This window comes from Thermobia domestica, chromosome 13 (assembly GCF_964235325.1).
Source record: "Thermobia domestica chromosome 13, izTheDome1.hap1.1, whole genome shotgun sequence".
Lineage (NCBI taxonomy): Eukaryota > Metazoa > Arthropoda > Insecta > Zygentoma > Lepismatidae > Thermobia > Thermobia domestica.
In genome coordinates this window covers 168,625,326-168,646,427 of record NC_137466.1, presented here as the reverse complement: position 1 = coordinate 168,646,427, position 21,102 = coordinate 168,625,326, and the positions used below count along the sequence as shown (strand labels likewise).

Sequence of the window (21,102 nt, the reverse complement as noted above, 5' to 3'; positions counted from 1 at the left end):
GGCATAACCGTGGGACGTAAAACTGAAAAGATTTTTCTTTTGTTTTTAAACCGAATCCAGACCCATAACTAGAGGACTGAAGGCAGGGGTCTTCCCTGTGAGAGCATTTCAACGCATCACGGTGGTTCGGATTCTCCTTTGAACTGTACGTTCAAGCAGCGGCACAAATCTGTCTTCAATATTAGGCTAGGCTAAAGGAGGCCATAATATTTTATTATTATTATTTTAAGCGATGTTCAAAATATTTATGAAGTTGAAAAACAATGCTGTGGAGGATCAGGGGAGCAGAGTTGTCTTCAACATTGGGAGGCGGGCAGATTTGGGTCTTATTCTGGGGGGACATCAATTTCATCTCACTTTCCTTTGTGACAATCGGACACAAATCATCACATTTCTCCCCCCCCCCAAAAAAAAACATTTCAAATCGGGTTATTGGGGGGAAGTCCCCCTAGTTCCAAGATTGAAGGGGACATATCCCTCTCATCCCCCGGGATTTGCACCAGTGCATCCAAGTCTCATATACGTATAGGTTCGGTGCTAAGAAGTGTCGTTAAACTTCAAGAAACAAATACTCACATTACCAGACCGACATTCAGTTGACACTGAAAGAATATAGAAGCCAGAAGTTCTTTCCTTTATTCCTGCAGCTAATAACCCGGGGGAGGAGGTGCTTAAAGCAATTATGAATGAAGCACCAGTTATATAGACGACTCACAATTTAGCTTTAGCAAACTTCATAGACATACGTTTGACATTTTGTATTTGTCCTGTGAAGGGGGAGAGCATAAAGCATGCAGAATTTACAAAGGGGGAGGGAAGGGCGCCAGGTAAACAACGTTGGGAACCACTACTGTAAACTTATAATATGATGAGTGCCAAATTCAGGTACCCTGTGTCAATCTTAATGATGTTAGTTCTAAATATTAGAGTACGTTTGTTTTATCTTGGCACGCTTCCCGCCTAAAGAGTGGATCTGTCTCCAACGCATTGTCCCACGTCACGATTAAGTTCACAGTTACAATACGCTAGGAAACACAGCAAAATGCGACATTACTCACAAATCACTGTAATATATTTGTTTGTGTGTGGCAACTGTGCACTTCAAATAACCCCCCAAATAGCAATCACCTCATTTGATACCCTGGCCGACAACTAACGTCATCTACACGACAAAACCAATAACACGTCTATTGGATTAAAACGTTCACGTCAGTGCTAGTAGAAAATACTTTAAAAGCCAACCAAGTGCACTGGCGGGAAGTGTGCCAAGATAAAACAAACGTACTCTAAAGGAATATATGCAAGAATCAACCAATAAGCTGGTAGCCTATAAAGAATAATAATTTTAGGAATGATAAAAAAAATGGATCAAAAGATTGCGATCTTCACCAAGAACTTTAGGAATGACCCCCCCCCCCAAAAAAAAATCTAAAGATTGTGATCTTAGTCAGTAATTAGTTTTTTTTTTTTTTGGATCAGAAGCTAAAAATTTTTGAACGGCCCCTAAATCGAGTTTTCGCATTTTCTACGGAATAAGCACATCATACCGAGTTAAGTGATAGTTTGGTTTGGCTACACTATATGTAGTTTTCCAGATATCAGGCGTACAAGAAAATTTTTGATTGAATGAAATATATTGGATCTTGGAATAGGAGCCACAAAATTTTTGAACGGCCGGTAAATCGAGTTTTGGTATTTTCTATGAAACAAGCACACCATACTGAGTTCTCCAGATATGAGACGTACAAAAATTTTTTTGATTGAAATATATTGGGTCTTTTGATTCAAAAATAGAAATCGACTTACGCGAAAGCATAGCTATGTTCTAAATAATTGTGAATGGTGCTTAAAAAGATTTTTATTTAATTACTGGAATGAGAGCTAAGACATGACATGGCTCCTTAATTCTTTCTTCAATAGGATGTTTTCAAGTAGGGGTTTGAAAATTTCCTAATTTCTCCCCCACCCTCATACATTTGTCGTCAGTTAACCCCCTTAATAAACTCACAAATTAATATAACATTTCACAGAGACATTTTTCCTTGCTTTCTTTCTTTTGAAGAAATATAATGAGATAAGAGCTGTCATTCATTAAAAGTTCAGGAGAGGTACGAGCCAACGAGAAAGATGTGTAATTAAAAACGTCCTTAATATGAGAATAACGGTTGTTATACAGAGGCAACACAGATTAGCTTCCAACGCAACCTAACAGAACTACTACCATCACCACCCACCAAGAGTCAACTATGAACTACTAAACGAGTGAACTCTTTCCTCCAAAGAATTAACAAAAACTAAAAATAAAATAAAATAAAAACACGTGTTTCTTATTATGGTTACCACTTGCGATAAAATAAATTAACTCTTCATCGTCTGGAACAGTTCCAGTATTCCTCCTTCGTTATCTCATTTTCGCTACCCGCACTTTGGATCCCCTTCTGCGTGCCGAGATATCACATGTTATAATGAACACTGCTGTCTATCTAAAAGACTTATGAGTAATATTTTTAACGTTTTGAGGAAACTCCAACTGAAACTGAATTAATGTTCATCACAAATCTCAACTCCTTTTTTTTTTTTTTTTTTTAACAAGATAAGATTTAATTTATTTTAATGAAATAATTTAATTTTAATTAAATTCATTCATTGAATACAATAGCCTGTGCTCAGTTGTAGCTTTCTTGTAAGATTACAAGGGGGCACGGCCGTGCCGTGGGAAGGGGAGGGGTGAGCGGGGCGACGGGCCACGGCGCCTAAGTGAGAGGGGCGAAAAATTCGGGAGAAAAAAGGAAAGAGATACGAAAAATTATTTGGAATATATGTATGGGGCGCCGTCGTATACTCTCGCCCCGAGCGCTGATTTTCCACGGCACGGCCCTGCAAGGGGGCACGGTGCCTCAATGCTCATTTGGGGGAGGGGGCTCAAGTCATTTGAAGAACATGAGTGTTTTTAATTGTCCTCAATGTTTCTGTGTTAGTGACCCTGTAGTTCAGATAGTAAAAGAAAGAGACAGAAAGAGTTCTTTTAAAGCAAATAGTGCCAGATCCCTCACTTCTGGTGTTAGAGGTCCTTGGTTCTACCCCAGGGCAAGTAAATTTGTGTGCAAGGACAATATCGGGCCTGTGGGATTTTCGGGGTTCTCCCGTTTCCTCCAACATTCTTATTCCATCGACTTATTCCATCTTATTCCATCCACTTTCATTAATCATTCGTCTCTTTTAGCCTTGTGCGACGTAAATTAAAAATTTCATTTAATTTTAAGGATTACGCTATACATATTACATGAACTCAAAACGCTCAATAGGTATAACGTCAAATACAGCACTACATGTTATTCTACAATTTCTCTCTCTCCTTATTTTAAATAATAGTTTATTGGTTTTAGAAAAACAATTATACTCCAAATTCAAATTTACTTTATCATCATCATCATCATCATCATAAGATATACTGTATAAGAAACAGACCTACAGATTAACGTGAAATCCAAACCAAATTAGATTCGACAGGAAATCGGACACGGTTAGGTATCTCACACCAAAGAGTTTCACGTTCCATAATTATACCCTGTAGGCTGACAGAAACAAATGATTATTTAAAGTGAAATTAGTGGTAGGACGAGAATCTGAGAGGGTCCTCGAGAAAATCTACGAATAAGATGTACCACCATAAACTCACATGGTCTAAAATCGAACCAGGGACTTCTCGCACCAAAAATGACCGCTCTACCACATTTTTTAGTTTATTTTTTTTAATCGTCCCAACTGAAACTCTTTTCAACTCTTCCCGATTCTGAATTCTACGTAATCCAATCTGGCACAGGCACGAACACAACAATTTCCAGGACAGTCAAAAACGCTCATGTTTTTCAAAGGGACTCGAATTTCCACGGGTTTCACCCATGATCTCATCAGTCTAAAGTCGCAAAACGCTCGACTACAACACATTGGCTACCACTGAGCCACCGTGCTCACCTCTCATTCTTCTAGTTAAACTATGTTGCATTCTAGTTCGGCTTTGAAGGTGCAGTAACTTTTGGACGAATGAGACGTGAGCACAGACCCAAAAGCTTCCACATGAAATCGAACCCGGTCTCATCTATCGAAGGGGAAAACGAAGATGACTTTTTCTTTCTTCTTCTTTTTTTTTTGCAAAAAAAAATCGTGCATACCGGAAACTTACAGTTCAAGTATGAATTTGTATAATTAGAATGTACAAAAATAATTAATTGCATTACGTAAAATATATTGATATTTATTTGTAAAAAAAAAAAAAAAATCTTCATATCTTACACTGAAAACATTAACAGGAGGCGAAAAGAAATTTTTGGAAAGAAGGCTGTCAAAGTATTTATCGTCAATTTAAAACGAAGTCTGTCAAAGTATTTATCGTCAATTTGGAAGGAAGTCTGTCAAAGTATTTATCGTCAATTTGGAAGGAAGTCTGTCAAAGTATTTATCGTCAATTTTTTTCACGAACTGGAGAATATACCAATTCCCATGCATCACGAATCGACGAATGTGCAATATTTTGATTTCGAGAAAAAAGTTGAAAGTAGCAATTTACGTTGCTTGCAAATCATTAAAAAAAAAAAACTCCTAAAGCAGCATTTATCAACCTTTCTAATGTGGCGGAGTTCTTGTAACGACTTAATTCTCTGCGGCTACCCGTGAAATCAAAAATGATTTTTTAAAAAAATTCCATATCATAAAATAAAATTATATAATTTAAAATTTTATAACACTATATACAGTATGTGTCACTTATGACAATGCAGTACTGCTATAAATGGAGATTTTCAAAAAAAAAAAAAAAAAGACCATACCAGCTAAACCTAATATTATGGATTCAACACCTTTCAGCCTAAGTTGGTAATTTTATTATTTCTTCTTCTCTTTTGGTATTTTATTCTTCTCAATTGGTTGAAATCTAGGTAATGTACACTACAAATATCTCAGATATGAACAACATAAGATAAATTTTAATGAAAATAAAAATAAAAAGTCCCGCGGACCACAGATTGGGAGACTGTACGAAACAACACTTAATGGAAGCCTCAGACTTTGTCAGAACAAAATACAAGTTGTTTCAATATAAACAGTGACAAAAACTCAAAATTTGAAAATTTGCATACTTGCTGGTTCGTGGTGCATGGGAAATGGAATATTCACCTATTAGTGAAAATATCGTCGATATACATTAAAGAGACAACCCCGTTATTCGCCTGAACTGATGGAACCGAGAAAATACTCAGGATGGCTGATCAGGGGATTCAAACTGAGAACTTCGTGACAGAGCAGAGAACCAATAATACGAGATGATAAAATTCAAACACTATCTCCATTGCTGTCAATCAAACTTACACATTTTTAAATCTCTGCGTAGGACATCTGGTATAACAGTTTAAAAAATGAAAGAAGGTTCTTTCTTTCGCTAGAGTGCACGTTTAGTTCACATGAGTAATTACGTGTATGGTTACGTGCGGGGCGGAGAGAGAGAATTCTGGGTAAGAAACGTCACGCTTTCAGGAGCACGTAATATTTTGTTTTGAGGTAAGGTCGGTTGCCTTGGCTATTTATTATGTCTACAAGATTGCTTGCTTGCTACACACACACACACACACACACGTGTAGGTAATATATTTCAGTTTCGTTAACTTGTTGCACTGTTTGGCAACCTCCATGTCACTGAGTTTTACAAATACTTAAAAATACTAATGTAAACTTGTTGTATCCATTTCATATCCAGAAGCTTTTTCAGTGGCGAATCCAGCCAGTATTTTAAGCGACAAAAATAAGTAAACTCATGATATGCCTATTACAGTCTGGGTTCTGGCTGCCTCTCCCCCAGTTTTTACTTTCTATATCCGCCACTGCTTCTAAACAATTTTTATATAAAATCTTATAAATAGAAGGTACAGGCCACCGCACTAAACGTTCTCACTCCAATTTCTTGAACTAAATCATGTTATGTTACAGACTGAAACATTTATTTGTGAAATACAAACAAAATTATAAGGCGTTTCCGGAAATCTTCTGAAGAAAACTTATCCCAAAAGTGAACTACCCCTTTCGGATTTCTTATGAGAAGTGACTTATATTAGGGTTATTTATGAAATATTTTTTAAAAATGAAATATCAACAAAATCGCATGAGTAGTATTTGTAGGAATTGTATAAAAAAATTAAATTAAAATAAAATAAATAAAATCAATAAACTTCCCCTTGTAGATAGTTTCATGAGAAGTGACTACGCAACATTATGTGGTTGTTAATAAAATATTTTGGACAATTTATGAAATATGAATGAAACGCCAGAGTCATTTTTAAGGAAATCGTCCGAAAAGAAACTCTGCCAAGAGTAAAACTACTCTTTGTATATATATATGAGGGAAGAATTATCTCGTATTGCAATGTTATGAATGATACATTTATTTATGAAATATAAACAGAATCGCTTGAGTCGTTTACGAGAAAATTGAAAAGAACTTACCTCCAAGAGTAAATTAACCCCTTCTGGATTTTTACAAAGAAAAATTATTTTTACTAGTATTGTTAATGGAACTATTTTGATGTACGAAATAAGAACAAAATCGTATGCGCCGTTTGCGAGAAAATCTCAAATTTTGGTTTTTACCTTTTAGCAAATTATCCTTAATTTCCGGCGTAGGAAAAAAAATCGACCTCCCTTCATCCTTAAGAATCTTATAAAAAAAACCTTAAGTTTAAAATTTGGTGTGAATATGGTTTCTAGGTGAGTGTACATCCATTTGGACTAACGAAGGGCGGACAGAGTTGCAAATCATTTTCGTCATGTAGGGCCCATGAAACTTGTAAATCCGTTGAAATTTCGAATTCAATTTTTTCACGATCACAATACTTTCTTTTCCTATTTTACAGGTAGAAAGTAGAAAAAGCTTTGTACTAGAAAAGTTTTTAGAACGTTTAAGCACTTGTGAAAGAAGATTGAATACGATGGGGTTAATCCTAGTTCTGAGCTGTTTCGTATCGAGCTCCTTCGTATGCCATTTTAACTTAAATTGATTAATTAATATATTTACATTTACGTTCTTTTTCACCAGTGCGACTGTAGAGGACGAGACCTACTAAATTAAAGCGGTATCTGAACCACTGTAAGGGATTCGATGTTTTTCGTACTTGAATGGACCGTGCTCTAACTTGAAATTTTAGCACATTTTCTGCAAGAAGAAGAAAGGGTGAGGAGAACTGCATGTAAAAAATAATAGAAAAGACCCATATTAGTGTCCAAAGGTTGCTTTTGCATGGTTGTCTGTGGACCTGCCGAGAGTCTGTGGAAGTTTGGCTACGGCCATATAATTTGAAGTAGTCCGAACTATTTCTATAAAAATTGTTGTGGATGTATCGCAGGATTTTGAATCATGGATATTTGGATAAGGCACATACTATTCCTAAGTGAAGTTTTGACCCGACTACGGTAGGTTCTATAGTATTGGAGTTATGGACTTTTAAAGTTCAATTTTTTTTTTCTTCTTCATGACGGATTTCTGCATCCAGATTGGTCTATACTTTCTGTCTTATCTTGATATGAGTAATCACCTCTCGAACTTTGGTGCTCTTTTGAAACACCCTGTATAAACGGTCCATTAAAAACAAAAAACAAAAAAAAAAAAAAAACTAATCAGATTACATAAAAATTTCAGACGTACTATTTTGTTGATAGATAACAACCCACCCAGATGTCATCTGCCTCAACTATTATCTAATCACTTTAAAAGCAAAACAGACCTCCACCCTGTTGATATCTAGTTACATGATTGAAGATAGAATTAAAAAAAAAAAAAAAAAAAAGTTGCAAGGGACGACGTTCGTCTATTTATAACATCTATATATAGGCTCCTACTGTTTTCTATTATCATCTAGAACGTGTAAGATCAATATCATCAAAGGAATTTTATAAAGCTATGTCGAAACTTTAATAAATGGCTTACGATACGTTGGAAAGTCATTTTTCATTTTCACCGATATCTTCTTCGAAATTAAAAGAGAGAGAAGATGGAAGACAAATTGGAACTTGAAATGAGGAAAGGCCGTTTCTTTTATTACTTTTTTGAGTTCTTTCATACAGATCGATCCAGACTTATCGGGATGAACAGAACATGTTAATAATAGCTCTCTCTATCTCCCTCTCTTTTCAATATTCGGCGAATTTAAAAATTTAATTATAAGGTCAGGATAAATATGAAGGTTTGTTCATTATGATCACTTCTTTTGTTTTACTTTAGCGCTTTATTATTATTTTCTGTTGAGAAAACCAATTGAGACCAGTAGCGCCTAACTTTGGGTACCCGTTCAGGTATCTGAAATGAAATCTTTGAGTTTTACATCCCACGATTATGCCGGTTAGGCTAAAGGAGACGGTGATGATGAGAAATGACTGAAATGGTGGAATGAAGAAAGAGGGAGGAAACGGGAGTACCCCGAGGAAACCCATGGACACGGTGTTTGTCCACCACGAAGTTCACTTGGCGCGAACTGGGATTGAAACGGACCCCAAGCACCGTAGGTGAACCTCTACTACTGAGCCACCGCGGCCCCTTTATGTATCTGTGTTTCGTTATTAGATATCCAAGTAAAGTTACTCAGATGCTATATAAAGGACTCAAAGCACAGATCACCTTCAGTGCCGTGTCGTGGAAAATCAGCGCCTAGGGCGAGAGTATACAACAGCGCCTCGGCACATATAAGTGAGGTCGACAGGCCAGCCGCGAAGCGCCACAATGGTTGGCGCGAAGCGCAAGAAAATTTCCAAAAATTAACCCTGTTTTTTCCTTGATTTTGAGTACTTTTTATTACTTCTTTCCTTCCATTTTATATAGGGGTTTACATATTTTCCTTTTCCTCCCGAATTTTTGCGCCCTTAAGTTCGGCGCCTGGGACCGTCGCCCCGCTCTCCCTACAACAGCACGGCACTGGTCACTTAGTTCCCCAGGATCGGCGCTCATTGCAAGCAAAAAATCTCTATTTAAAATGCTATATAGTCTATAAATATCAAACTCAAGGGGAACAATTGTCTCCCCCTGCTTAAGATTATGATTCCGCCACTGTAACTCGAACCTGAGACTAAGTTAAATGGCTTATGGAGAGACTAACGAACAATTAGCTAACTAAGAAACGAAAAAAAAATATGCTAGCTGTTTAGCCACGAGGGACCATTCATGAAGGAAACTAAACAAAATCAGAGCTGTGCCTGCAGATTGAACAAACGTCTGCTAATCGAGATGTTACATAATGCATTGGTTTGCTAATGTGTTGCTGTGCATTCCTATGCTTCGATCCGTTCATTGATCAAATTACACCTAAATAAAAAAATCTGCGCTATTTCCTTCCGGATTTCGAAATCTCAGCACAACAGTTTTATTTTACTTTACACGAACACAGCAGAATATACCAGAAAAGGATAGATATGCACACACAAAGCATTAAATGCATTGAACATTATATATATTCAATATATATATATTCATACAATTCATTTCTCATCACCTTTTTTTAGCCTAAACAAAATAGTGTGACGAAAAACTAAAAAAAAAAAAAAATGTAGTAAAATACGTTAAAAATTTAATATAACATTCTTCTCTGTATGATTTTTATTTTGGGGTCGATGAAACATTGTAATTTAAAATACGATTGTTGTAATTATTATGTTCAACCATTATAGTTTTCTATTATAAAGGAAATTTATTTGTACGTGCAGTATTATAACAGGACCGATACCATAAAATTCGCCTCTAGAAACAATATTAGCGGATTACGCTTCAATAGATTTGAAAACAAAAAAAGGAAAGAAAAAAGCCTCTATTGTTATTGATCATCTTAAACATTAAAGTGCTTTAACAATAATAGTATTGCAATTAAATATATTTGACAAAAAGTAAATAACTTAATCCCAGTATAAAATGCACATAATTTTGAAAAAAGAAAAGAAAAATAAACACCCGGCAATAACTTCCATTTATCTCCATCGATAAGCAGCTCGGAAGGAAAATCAGCATTGTTTCAAGAAGCAATAATTCGCACTTAACTGCAACAATTGAATCGCTAGTTATGTGTAATTAACCAACATAATACATTGTTTTGTGATGTTTGTTGTATCAACTCCAAATCGAGCTTAACTTTTTTATTATTGTTTTGTGCTTAACAGCAAACTAGCTATATCTAAAATTGCAGTTCTGACTGTGAGAGTGATTCTGAAATCAAATCATCAGTGGCGCCTGTTGCCATTATTTTGAGGGGATAAACGTACTTGTGATAAGTTTTTACCAGGTACCACATATTCTTCAGTCCCTTTTTTAATTCCCCCATTTAAATGCCGTTAGAACGCTAAACTCGTCCGTTTCCTTGACTAGCAAAATGCTTGCTCAAGAAGAGTTTGGTTTACCAAAAACTCCTTTATATACTTACATTGTTTGTCCGTCCGTCCGTCCGTCCGTCCGCGAGACACTACCTGATGGGTCACCATCAGTGGCAGATGCAGGATATGATCAAGGGAGGGGCTAAACCATAGTTTGCCGCTTTATTCAGTGTAAAACAGGTTTGAAGTCCATTTTATCCAGTTTATACCTGAGCGTCAAGGGGGAGCTATAGCTCCTATAGCTCCCCTTGGATCCGCGCCTGGCCACCATCAATTTGGTCAAGATGTCAATCGAGTTCCTTGATGGACATGATCCATTCAGCTGATCCCAAGTAATGAACAATCAACGATCGGTTCCTCGTGTGTTTTTATGGGAGTAATTATGGATATCAATCATCCTTGCTTGATAGATTAATTGCGGTGCTGTTGAGATTAGCGGGTTAGTATAAAGCTCAGGATGCAAAATAGTAATATGTCCGTGGAATACAACGTTAAAATGAAACTAAATTAATTTCTGCTCAACAAATCTGAAGATCTAAATATTTTCTACTTTCAAATACTCATTCAATTTAAACTATACTTCACTTAGTTTAAGGTAAAATTCTATATTTAAGCCAAACTTCTTTACGTGGTGTACATTGGCATATGCTAAGCTAGTGCCAGAAGAGAAAATAAGTAGCTAATTGGTACGATCTTTGCTTGTTGTGTACACTTCATCTTAACCCTTATTTCTTCCCCCTTTCCTCCAGACAGCCAAATGTATGATTAGGCGGTCCAGTGTTAAATATGACTTAATCTGCTATTAGCTGCTTGATATAAATAGTCATTTCTTCATTTCTACTGTATGTATGAAGTTATTTCAGATTTCGTCTATACGAGAATACATTTTAGTACTAGTAAAATGTAATTTCGTCGCTTGTATAACAATAAATCACCTTGATGTTAAAATAAAAATTATAAGTATCTGAAGACAATTATAAATGGAAGTTAAATGATGCTTACAGAATTGAGTTGACTAATTTTAGTTTAACGCCCAACGGTTATGTACGGTACCGAAGTTAAAGGAGACTGTGATGAGACAAATAATACCGCAGGAACGACGAAAGTGTGGGGAAACGGAAGAACCCCGAGAAACCCCACATGCACGATGTCTGACCATGATGTCTTGGAATCGAACCGAGGACCCCACGTGCCAGAGGTGAGTGCTCAACCACTGAGCCACAGCGGCCCCTTAAACGTTAAGTGTTCAGTTTAGGAATGAGAGAAGCAACTTGAACTTTAACACTAAAATTGATAGTAATATGTTTGAATAAATTGAAATACATAACGTACAGATTTTTATGATAATATCGTCCTAAAGAAAATTATAGGTAGCAAAATATGTATCAAAACTAAGTCATAAAATTCATTTGCTAAAATGCTCCCGTTTATCAAATTTCAAAATATCATAACCATAACCAAGTAGGAGCCAAATAGAGGATAATAGCTAGCGCACTCACTCTCTGTTACACGTAGAAAAGCTCGAGTACAAACCAGAATAAAGTAGAGCTGTATCATAGGAGTATGCAGGATTTATTTCGGTCGCGATGTAAAGCTTCTGGGGGCTCCAAATTTAATATGAGGATAAATTATATTAAAATTTATAAAATCACCCCTAAAATTAGACTAAACTTATAGAAAAATCGGGATTTCGGGAGTTCGGATCCCCAGGTTCCACCCTTGTGCACGTCCCTGGTTTGCATACATGTTTGCGGCACGGTTCGATTCCCAGTCGAGTTCTCGGATTCTACGTTAAGTTGTACGTCCACCTCTCATAATCAATCAACTTACCTTAATCGAATATCCCATCCTTTGTAAGTTACACATTTGATATAGAAAATATACAACTCTAGAATGATGAAAAGTTGCTGTTTCCAAAAGGGAACAATGGTACCTAAACGGTTAAAAAAATAGGATTAAGATATTCGAATTTATTAGTAATTAAAATATAATATTACGACAATTACCGAAAATTACAACGAAGTAATGCCACATTGACTGTCGTAACAGCTTTGTAAATATACTTTAGCATAACAAGAAATTTGGTTGATATTACAATAGATATTATTGATTATCTTAACCAATTATTATTATTATTATTATTATTATTATTATTATTATTATTATTATTATTATTATTATTATTATTATTATTATTATTATTATTATTATTTACATGAAACGTATTCATGATATACTGGATGGTAATTTTACGATCAGCAACGTATTTGACAGTGATATGTGATGTCACTCAAAGACCTTAAAATGTATTTGTTTACATTCATTTATCTGTTTCGAAGTAATAGTAATTCCTACAAGTTTTAATTGTAAAGAAAATTAATCAACCACACGGATGGATAGATTGAAATGTTCCCTTTGAGCGCACTACTCTCAAAATGCGACCCAATATCATAGTAATGTTTCTATTCGAGACTGAACGAACAGAAATTGGATCCCAAGACCACAGACACAAATAGCAACGGTGTTATTTAATGGATACCCTGTTTTTACATCAACAAACACTACTTACAATTATTTTAAACATTATTAGAACTGAAAGAAATTTTATTCACTATGTAAACAAGTTTGTTTATTAAAGCTTAACACGTTCCTTTTCACTGTCAAGCCTCTGTAATACGTGGACCTACATCTTAATTTGCGATTCAAACTATAAGCACTTCAAGCAGATATCGAACTCAAGTCCCTCGTACCAGTTGGAATTAGTATTCTAGATTTGTATAGCGAAACCTTCGTATCTAGGTCTGTATCTAGGGAAACAAGCCTCCTTACGACCACCTTCAGCCCCCCCCCCCCCCCTGAAAATTTCAGTTCTTTGTATATGTATGTATGTACGAATGTAAAATTTATCTCGGCCCTCCTACAGTTATGCTCTGGCTACTGGCCTGTAGTGAAAGTATTCATATAGCTACAAATATTGAAATATGTTATATTATTAATTAATGTTATCTTTACCTTGTATTGTTCGTTAACGACCTAATAACGTTGTTTTCGCTGTCAACTTGATTGCTGTGTTCCTCATATTCTGACACAAGGTGTTCTAACATCTGTATTTTAAGCATGACGACAGATTTACGGAAAAAAATCACCAATTAACTAACACGAGACACTAAAAACACCACAAACAACAAACACAGTTTTAAGTCACCAACTTAAAACGCACACCGACAACAGCACTCACTGCACAAACTTCCCAGCGAGCAGGCCGGGTTCTAACTCATTTTCTTTCTCGCTTCGTATCGTTCCCTCACTCCCATAATCCACTCGGATGAAGCGCCCAGCCAGTTGCCATGACAACACACTAACACTGTGCGACATATACACGCCGCCTAAGTCACGTGACGTTATCGGTCGATTCCCCTCACCCTTTGAAGTTTTGTAATATTGCTCTACTCCCCTCTCAGACATTGTTGCCAACTTAAGATTGCAAACAATTCACCAGAAAGAAAATCTGTTTTCTTATATGATTTTTTTACTGTAGCACATTAGTATCGCCGTAATCATTGAATTACCTTTTTTTTTTTTTTTTTTACGAATACAAGATATTCCGAAGAAAAAAAAATGGTCTCATGATGGATAGTATGTCATTGAATTTTTTGATGGGAGAGCGAAGAGAATTATTTAAACCCGGCAACCAAAAAATAAAACAAAATAAGAATTTACAGCTCATTTTTATAAGAACAATAAAGTACACACTATGAGGAGAAGGAAATTAATGAAAGTAGAAAGATTGAGGAAGTATGGAAGTAGAAATTGCCTTTATGATGATACACGTTTAGAAGAATTTTAGGGGAAGGATCCATCAGGGACCTTGGGGACAGTGGTAATTTCAGAAGACTTTCAGTACACGAGGGGTAGAAGTAACACTGCGAAAATGCTGGTAACCCCGTTCGACATGAAGGAGATATGCCCCTGGGGGAATTTTCCCTCCGAGCCACCCCCTTGAAATCATCACTGCTTGAGGGGATAGGCGCCCCTGAATAATAAGTGCGTAGAACATTATACCAATATTGAGTCTAGCATTAACAGTTTTCGTGTTAAGCTTAAAAAGTACACGTAGCTAAATGAGAAACAAATTTATTCTCTTTTCCTTCACATAGATCCTGGATTCAATTTTCGAAGCAATTTCAGCAGGTACACTGATACAGTTGAACTTCGCTTGCGTTTACATGAAGGGCCTCAGTGGTACACGGGGTCCTTGGTTCGATCCCAGCTCGGGCCAAGTAAACGTTGTGGTAATTAAACACTGTGCGCTTGGGTTTTCTCGGGTTTCTCCCAGTTTCTCCCACTTTCTTTATTCCACCATTTTATTAATTTCTCATCATCACCGTCTCCTTTGGTCTAGCCGGCATAACCGTGGGACGTAAAATTGAAAGATTACATTTACATGAAAAGTTCAGCGTTTGATTACAACCAACGAACTAAATAACTGCAGGCTAATTGAGGAGATCGAACACATAAGTGGCCTTCGAATGATAAATTCAGCATTTGATCATAAACTAACTTATGAGATACATGGTAGTCTACTGTCGAATATTCCCTTCTTCCTAGTTTCGAAAAATGAAGAAATGAAATCTCCAGTTTAACTTTCCACTGTTGTGCTTTTATAAGTCTGTAAATTAATGATGATAAATGATTATGGGTGAATTGATGGAATGAAAATGTGGGGCAAACGGACGGATTGAAAGAATGTCTATTACAAACTCAGCCAGGGGGATGGATCCAGGGACCCCTCGCACCAGGGTTGAGCGCTCTACCACTGAGCCATCGTGCCCTGGAACGCTGCTTACATTCATGATGTTGAATACTCTTCAAAAATTAACATACGAGGGCTGATCAATAAATAATGATCATAAATGAATAATATAATTACCTGTACTAATCCTCCAAATGTCGATGGTCTTTTTTCAAAATAGTCCCAACATTTTTGCCAGTCATCAAAGACATGCTGGAAGCTATTTTTGGACAGATCCTTCAAAATCACCTCCGCAGCTTTCACCACTGCTCCTGAAGATGCGTTCCCGGAGGTGCGTCTTCAAAGTTGTAGAAAGAAAAAAAAACACAAGGGGGCTAAATCAGGGCTATATGGAGGATGGGGTACACACGGAACATTGATCTTTGCAACATAGTCAACAGAATTTCGGTATTGTTATTCGCGTGCCACTTCCATGTTGCCTTATGCGAAACTGAAACTACGTGTGCTTAAACGGCTGCCAAGGTCACATTCCTGACGTCATAGCCTTCAAACTTGCTCGATCTATTCGTCATTTCTCCCACTACACAGACGTGTTTCGTTTTCTGTGCCTCACTGTTGTATTCACCTCATAAACACTGATGATCAGCCTACGTATTAATAATAATGAGTGAAAATATGTTGTCCAGCCCTTAATGTATGATTAAAACCTTCCTCTGGTCAATTCCTTCCACTATTTCTGTATGCCTAGGCTCCTAGACTTTGCTCTAGGATAGGCTACTTCCCTAGAATAGAAAAAGAAAGGTAGAGTTTAATACCTCACTTAACGATCCCATACCTGCCAGTTTGTTTAGGACACCATATTGTCCTTTAAAATAGCACGTCTCATTAGAAAGAAAGAAAGAAAGAATAAATAAATAAATAAATAAATTAAATGACTGGCATATTCAGTGAATGTTTAGATACTTTGCGAAGAGAGATTGTAAATCAATGTTCCATTTCAAAGTATTTTTTCAAATGTGCTATTAACATTCTCGTCAGGGTTATTTAAAATCAGGGCTGTCAATACATTGTTAGGACATTCAGCTAACCAGGAATGCTTCCCAACTGTAAAATGAGTTTTGCATAATCTGATAAAGGATTTAGATAGCTTCTCCGAAGGTGTATAAGTACCAAAGTTGTAGCTGCTAATGGACAGAAATAACGAAGTTATAGCACAGTAAAGATTTGAGCAGAAATCCACTGACTGGCAAAATTTTAAGAGAAATTCGAGTAACAATCTATAAGAAATTTTACTAACATTATACATGCTATAGAATAGTGGTCGCCAAACCGTCGATCGCAAGCTATGAGTAGCTCGCGGGGATATTTTCGGTAGATCGCGGTTGGTTAACCTTGATCAGTGTTGCCAATCTGAGGTAAAAATCGCTAAATTTAGGGGATTCGACTTTCAGAAAAAAAAATTGTTGATGACTAAAAAAAAAAGAGTTCCATCCTTCTCATTAAAGTTAATGTCTGATTTAAAAAAAAATCTGTTATTACATTGATTATTTATTACTAACAACCCTTAAATTTCTTTCTTATGTATAATTCAATTTCAGTTTCTTTTTGTTATATACAATTTAATTAAAATTCATTTCATATTTACTAGATGTGTAAGTTTATAGGCAATAAACAAATGTAAGATTTTTTTAATTAAAAAAAGTTGGTGGTTCTTTTGGTTGGTAGCTCACAGTAGGATTTAAAGATGGTAAGGTAGGGTAGTTCAGAAGCTTTATAAGTTTGGCGACCACTGCTATAGAGGCTATCCAAAAGCGTTATCACTAATGCTGTAAATCATGCAGTGTTACCAATTCAGTAAGAACTTTCTATTTTCAAATAGTAGTATGTTATGTACAATACAAGATGACTGCATAATGTTGCACAAAATAGTATGTTCAGTGTGTAGTGGTGTTGTAAACTTTCATAGGTATTTGATGAGATTAATTGCTACAGCTTTGGTCCATAGATTGCAAAATACACGAGAAAAAAAATATGGTTTCCAATGAAAGTAGTTCCAGAAAGGCCTCATCTCAAATACAAAATAATATGTACACTGACCCAACAATGTTGTCAGAATAAAACAATATCTTTCAATAATTTTGCAAAAAGTATAACTAACAGAAGTTTCCAATCCAATACAAAACGTTTATCATATCAAAATATTTCATGCATATTGACCGTATTGAAAAAGCAGATCGGTAAGAGTGAATGACCTGAAAATTACTAAAATTACTCTATTTACCAGATCTGAGCGTGATCTTGTAGTTAGCGCATCAGATTCCTCCTCGGCAGGTTAAAGTCCGAATCTTACCCAAACTATTAGGGATGCGCACGAGACGAGTCGAGACAGGATTTTCCTGACAAAATTCGAGTCGAGACATGGCTCTTCCAATAGAGAATTATACATGTTTCGAGTCGAGACATCACTTTTACAGCACATTTTCGAGACGAGACAACCACAAATCTTGTCTCGTGCGTATCCCTACAAACTATATATGTGTATACACATTGCTGAGCATTAAAAAAATTTCATACCTATGCGAAATATAATCAAACTCTAACACCAACGAATAGTTTCGAAGTAATGGCTTTGCTACCTTGTTATATAAGTAACAGTTCTGTTGGAGACTCATTGCTATAGCCTTGATCCATATAAGGTAGTGTTAGTAAAATTGACAGTTATCAATTAAATTTGTGTAGAGGGATTTCCTAACTTCAAGTACAAAAATATGTAGACTAACGAAACAGTGTTGTTAGAGTATAAAATTTCATATATATTTCATTAACTTCGTAAAGAATTTCGATCCGATTTATTCTGATGAACAAGCTGAACTGGAGCAGTATGACACTGCAAACAACTCTTAAAGTTACAACACTGCTGCGTATTATTATTCTTGTCGTGTATTATCTAGTAACCTGAATATCTAAAGGAACCAACTGGAATATTCGAACACATAGTAACAAAGGAAATTAAGTAACTAGAGCTCAACTTCAAGTCATAAGGTTTTTGCAATCACATCCGGAAAATTTACAAACGCTTTAATTGGTGTTTGAATTTTAGAGTGCTTTTTTCCCTTTTTGCCCAAAAGGAAAACATTAAGGGGATGTGTATAGTAAAAGGAGGCAAGATGGTACAAGGGGCAAGAGTTATGTTTTCCCTCCAGTGGTTATATTTGTAAGCAGTAATCAATCGTACAAGTTGAGGGAGAAGAACATATCAAGGCGGAAGTACTGTACGAATGCTGACGAATTTGCTTTAAAAACAGATGTAAAAGAAAAAATAGTAGTGTGACTGTAAATTCCAGTTGATGAGCACTAAAGTATTTCATAAATGTAGTGTGTGTGTATGAAAATTCTTAGCATTACGACGAGAACCGGTCAGTGTTGTGAACAAAGACATACAGGTCTCATGGCACAATAGCTGCAAGCAGTGTTGGAAAATAACGAAAAATATTTGCAAGTGTACTTCGGGGCAAGTTAATACCGGTACAGAAAGACGTGGTGCAAAATGGTACATGTATCATCTTGTCCCATTATTATTTATATGAAGGGTACAGGGAAAAAATACGTGATGTCGTACTTTGTAAATTATTCAGGACAGCGTATCTAAAGTTTGGAAACCTATGCTTTATTCTTTGAGGGCATGTAACCATGTATGTGATTCGTTTAATAGCTAGTAAAATGATAGAGATAGAACTTGTTGCAAAGGTTAAGAAGGGGAAACGCATTCAGGGGAAAAGTATCAAGAACTCATCAGCATCCAAAGTGAATATTACTGCCCAATATGTTCAGGAAAATATGTCGATCCACCGTTCACTGATTGGATTGAGTGTTCTGACTGCAAACAATGGTTTCATGAGAACTGTACAAATTTTAAAGACGTTAGTCCAGGGATGCAAATAACCACTCGTCCGGGGCGAGTGGTTCATCGGTGCGGGCGAGTATTTGATATCATACCGAAGGTAAGTAGATGATTTCTATTGTGGGATGTGGGCTAGTAGCTTTTTTTCTTGGGCTAGTAAAATTTTGTTGCTTATTTGCACCCCGGTGTTAGTCCATTTATCTGTAGTTATGAGTGATCTCTGTAAGTGGTGAATGATTAATGATAGGAATTTGGCACACAAGTTTCACCTCCTATTTATTTTTTATTTTATTTTTATTGTTATCATTTACATTCCATATTACTTTAGAATTAGTTGCTTTTCATTAAAATTATTATTAGCTAACGAAGAATATGTAATAACAGTCTTATTTTAAAGTTATAATATTAGAAGAATAATCTGAATATAGACTATGAGTAGACTAATCCTTTTCATGTTTCTGTTTTCAAATTACAAATGGAGTATTGGCCTAGTTTTTTTTATCTTCATCGTTGAGATCTCTCAGTGTAATATTTGTGTTTATCATTAAAATAGATTTAAAATGTTCGCTATAGGTTTCTTTGTATTTTTAGATTACAAAATTATACAGGGTTTTCATTTATTATGTAGCCAAAATCCACTAGTGAAATCCTCACACCTAAACAATAAAAAAGTCCATATAAACATAGGGCGAAAAACGCGTTAAAAGTTTCAAAGTTACGAGATGCCGAAATCGAGAAAATTGTAACTTTGAGGCTACCTGCTCAAAAACTATGAGAGATATCAAATACGGTTAAAGAACTATTAGAGGAACTGGTACACTTTCTACCTAAATACCTATGTTTCAGAGTTGGGTTGTAACGGTGAAGATGATCTTAGAGACAGGTGGAAGCGCGGAATATATACCGCAGCTCCCTCTATAAAATCCGTTGCGTCGACACGTCCCAACTCTGAAACATGGTTATTTAGATAGACAGTGTACTAGTTCCTCTAATATTTGTTTAACCGCCTTTGATATCTCACATAGTTTTCGAGCTACGTAGCCTCAAAGTTACACTTTTCTCGATTTCGGCATCTCGTAACTTTGAAACAAAGCGTTTTTCGCCCTATGTTCATATGGACTTTTTTTTTATTGTTTAGGTGTGAGGATTTCACCAGTGGATTTTGACTACATAATAAATGAACAACCTGTATATTATTTATATGTAAGGAAAGCGTTAATATTGTATCAACTTGCCTCAGTATTAATATGATCTTGCCTCGGTATGTGGGGTAAGATGATATTTTTAACCTAGTCATTAAAAAGAAATATTCCTCGGCAACCATTGAGGGAACATCAATATCACTTTGTTCGTTTTTACTAGAAATACCAATCTTTCCGTCGGTAGTGACAACTCATTTCCATAAGGACAAGTTTCCGATTAATGTGAACTAGGTAGGTGCTAAAAACCCAATTTTGAGAGAAGTGGCGATTTCCATCCACACATTGGCTCGTTTCTTAAGTACTAATGAACAAAGATTTGTTAATGATTCGAAGCAATGCATGGTATTGAAGGAAATATCAAAGTGAAAAAAGAAAATGGTCATTTCTCTCAGTTATCAATGTGAAATCTAAGTTTGGCGGAGTGCAGATACGTGAAACGTCTCAAGACAAGCAGTGTTCGTAGATTTCCTCAAGAAAATTTCTCTCAACTGACTCAAAACTTCCCCTTTTCTTATAAAATTTTCCCTAGTTTGGTAAGTGTCAAATTCCTATAACAGAATTATGCGATAAGATTAATTTATTTATACTAAAGGAAGCGCCAATCACATTTGTTTTATTCATTTACTTTTCGCTTCTACTTTTTACTCTTTCCTTCATTTTTTTTTATCAAAAAGAAAAAAAACAGCCAACAATGGGTGCAGATTATGCTACTTTGAACACAAACACACACACTCACACAAACTGTTGCTAGTGTACTTATTTATTTCTCAAGAACAAAGAAAAATTTAAGCATTTATATTGGTCAGTCAGTCACTGTAAGAATTTCCCAGGATTTCCACGTTTTATTGAAAAAA

At 35.9% G+C, this 21,102-nt stretch overlaps 1 protein-coding gene across 2 annotated transcripts in view; it reads right to left on the bottom strand.

The window, feature by feature from the left end:
• RapGAP1 (Rap GTPase activating protein 1) overlaps positions 1 to 13,683 on the bottom strand; it is a 651,202-nt gene extending 637,519 nt beyond the window's left edge. The window contains exon 1 of one of the 2 annotated variants that reach the window (XM_081736845.1): positions 13,405 to 13,683. In XM_081736845.1, coding sequence (XP_081592971.1) covers positions 13,405 to 13,511 — 107 coding nt within the window. In that variant the 5' untranslated portion in view covers positions 13,512 to 13,683. The remainder of the gene's footprint in view (positions 1 to 13,404) is intronic. The other variant, XM_081736842.1, reaches the window with a different exon arrangement.
• Positions 13,684 to 21,102: the final 7,419 nt, after the last annotated feature.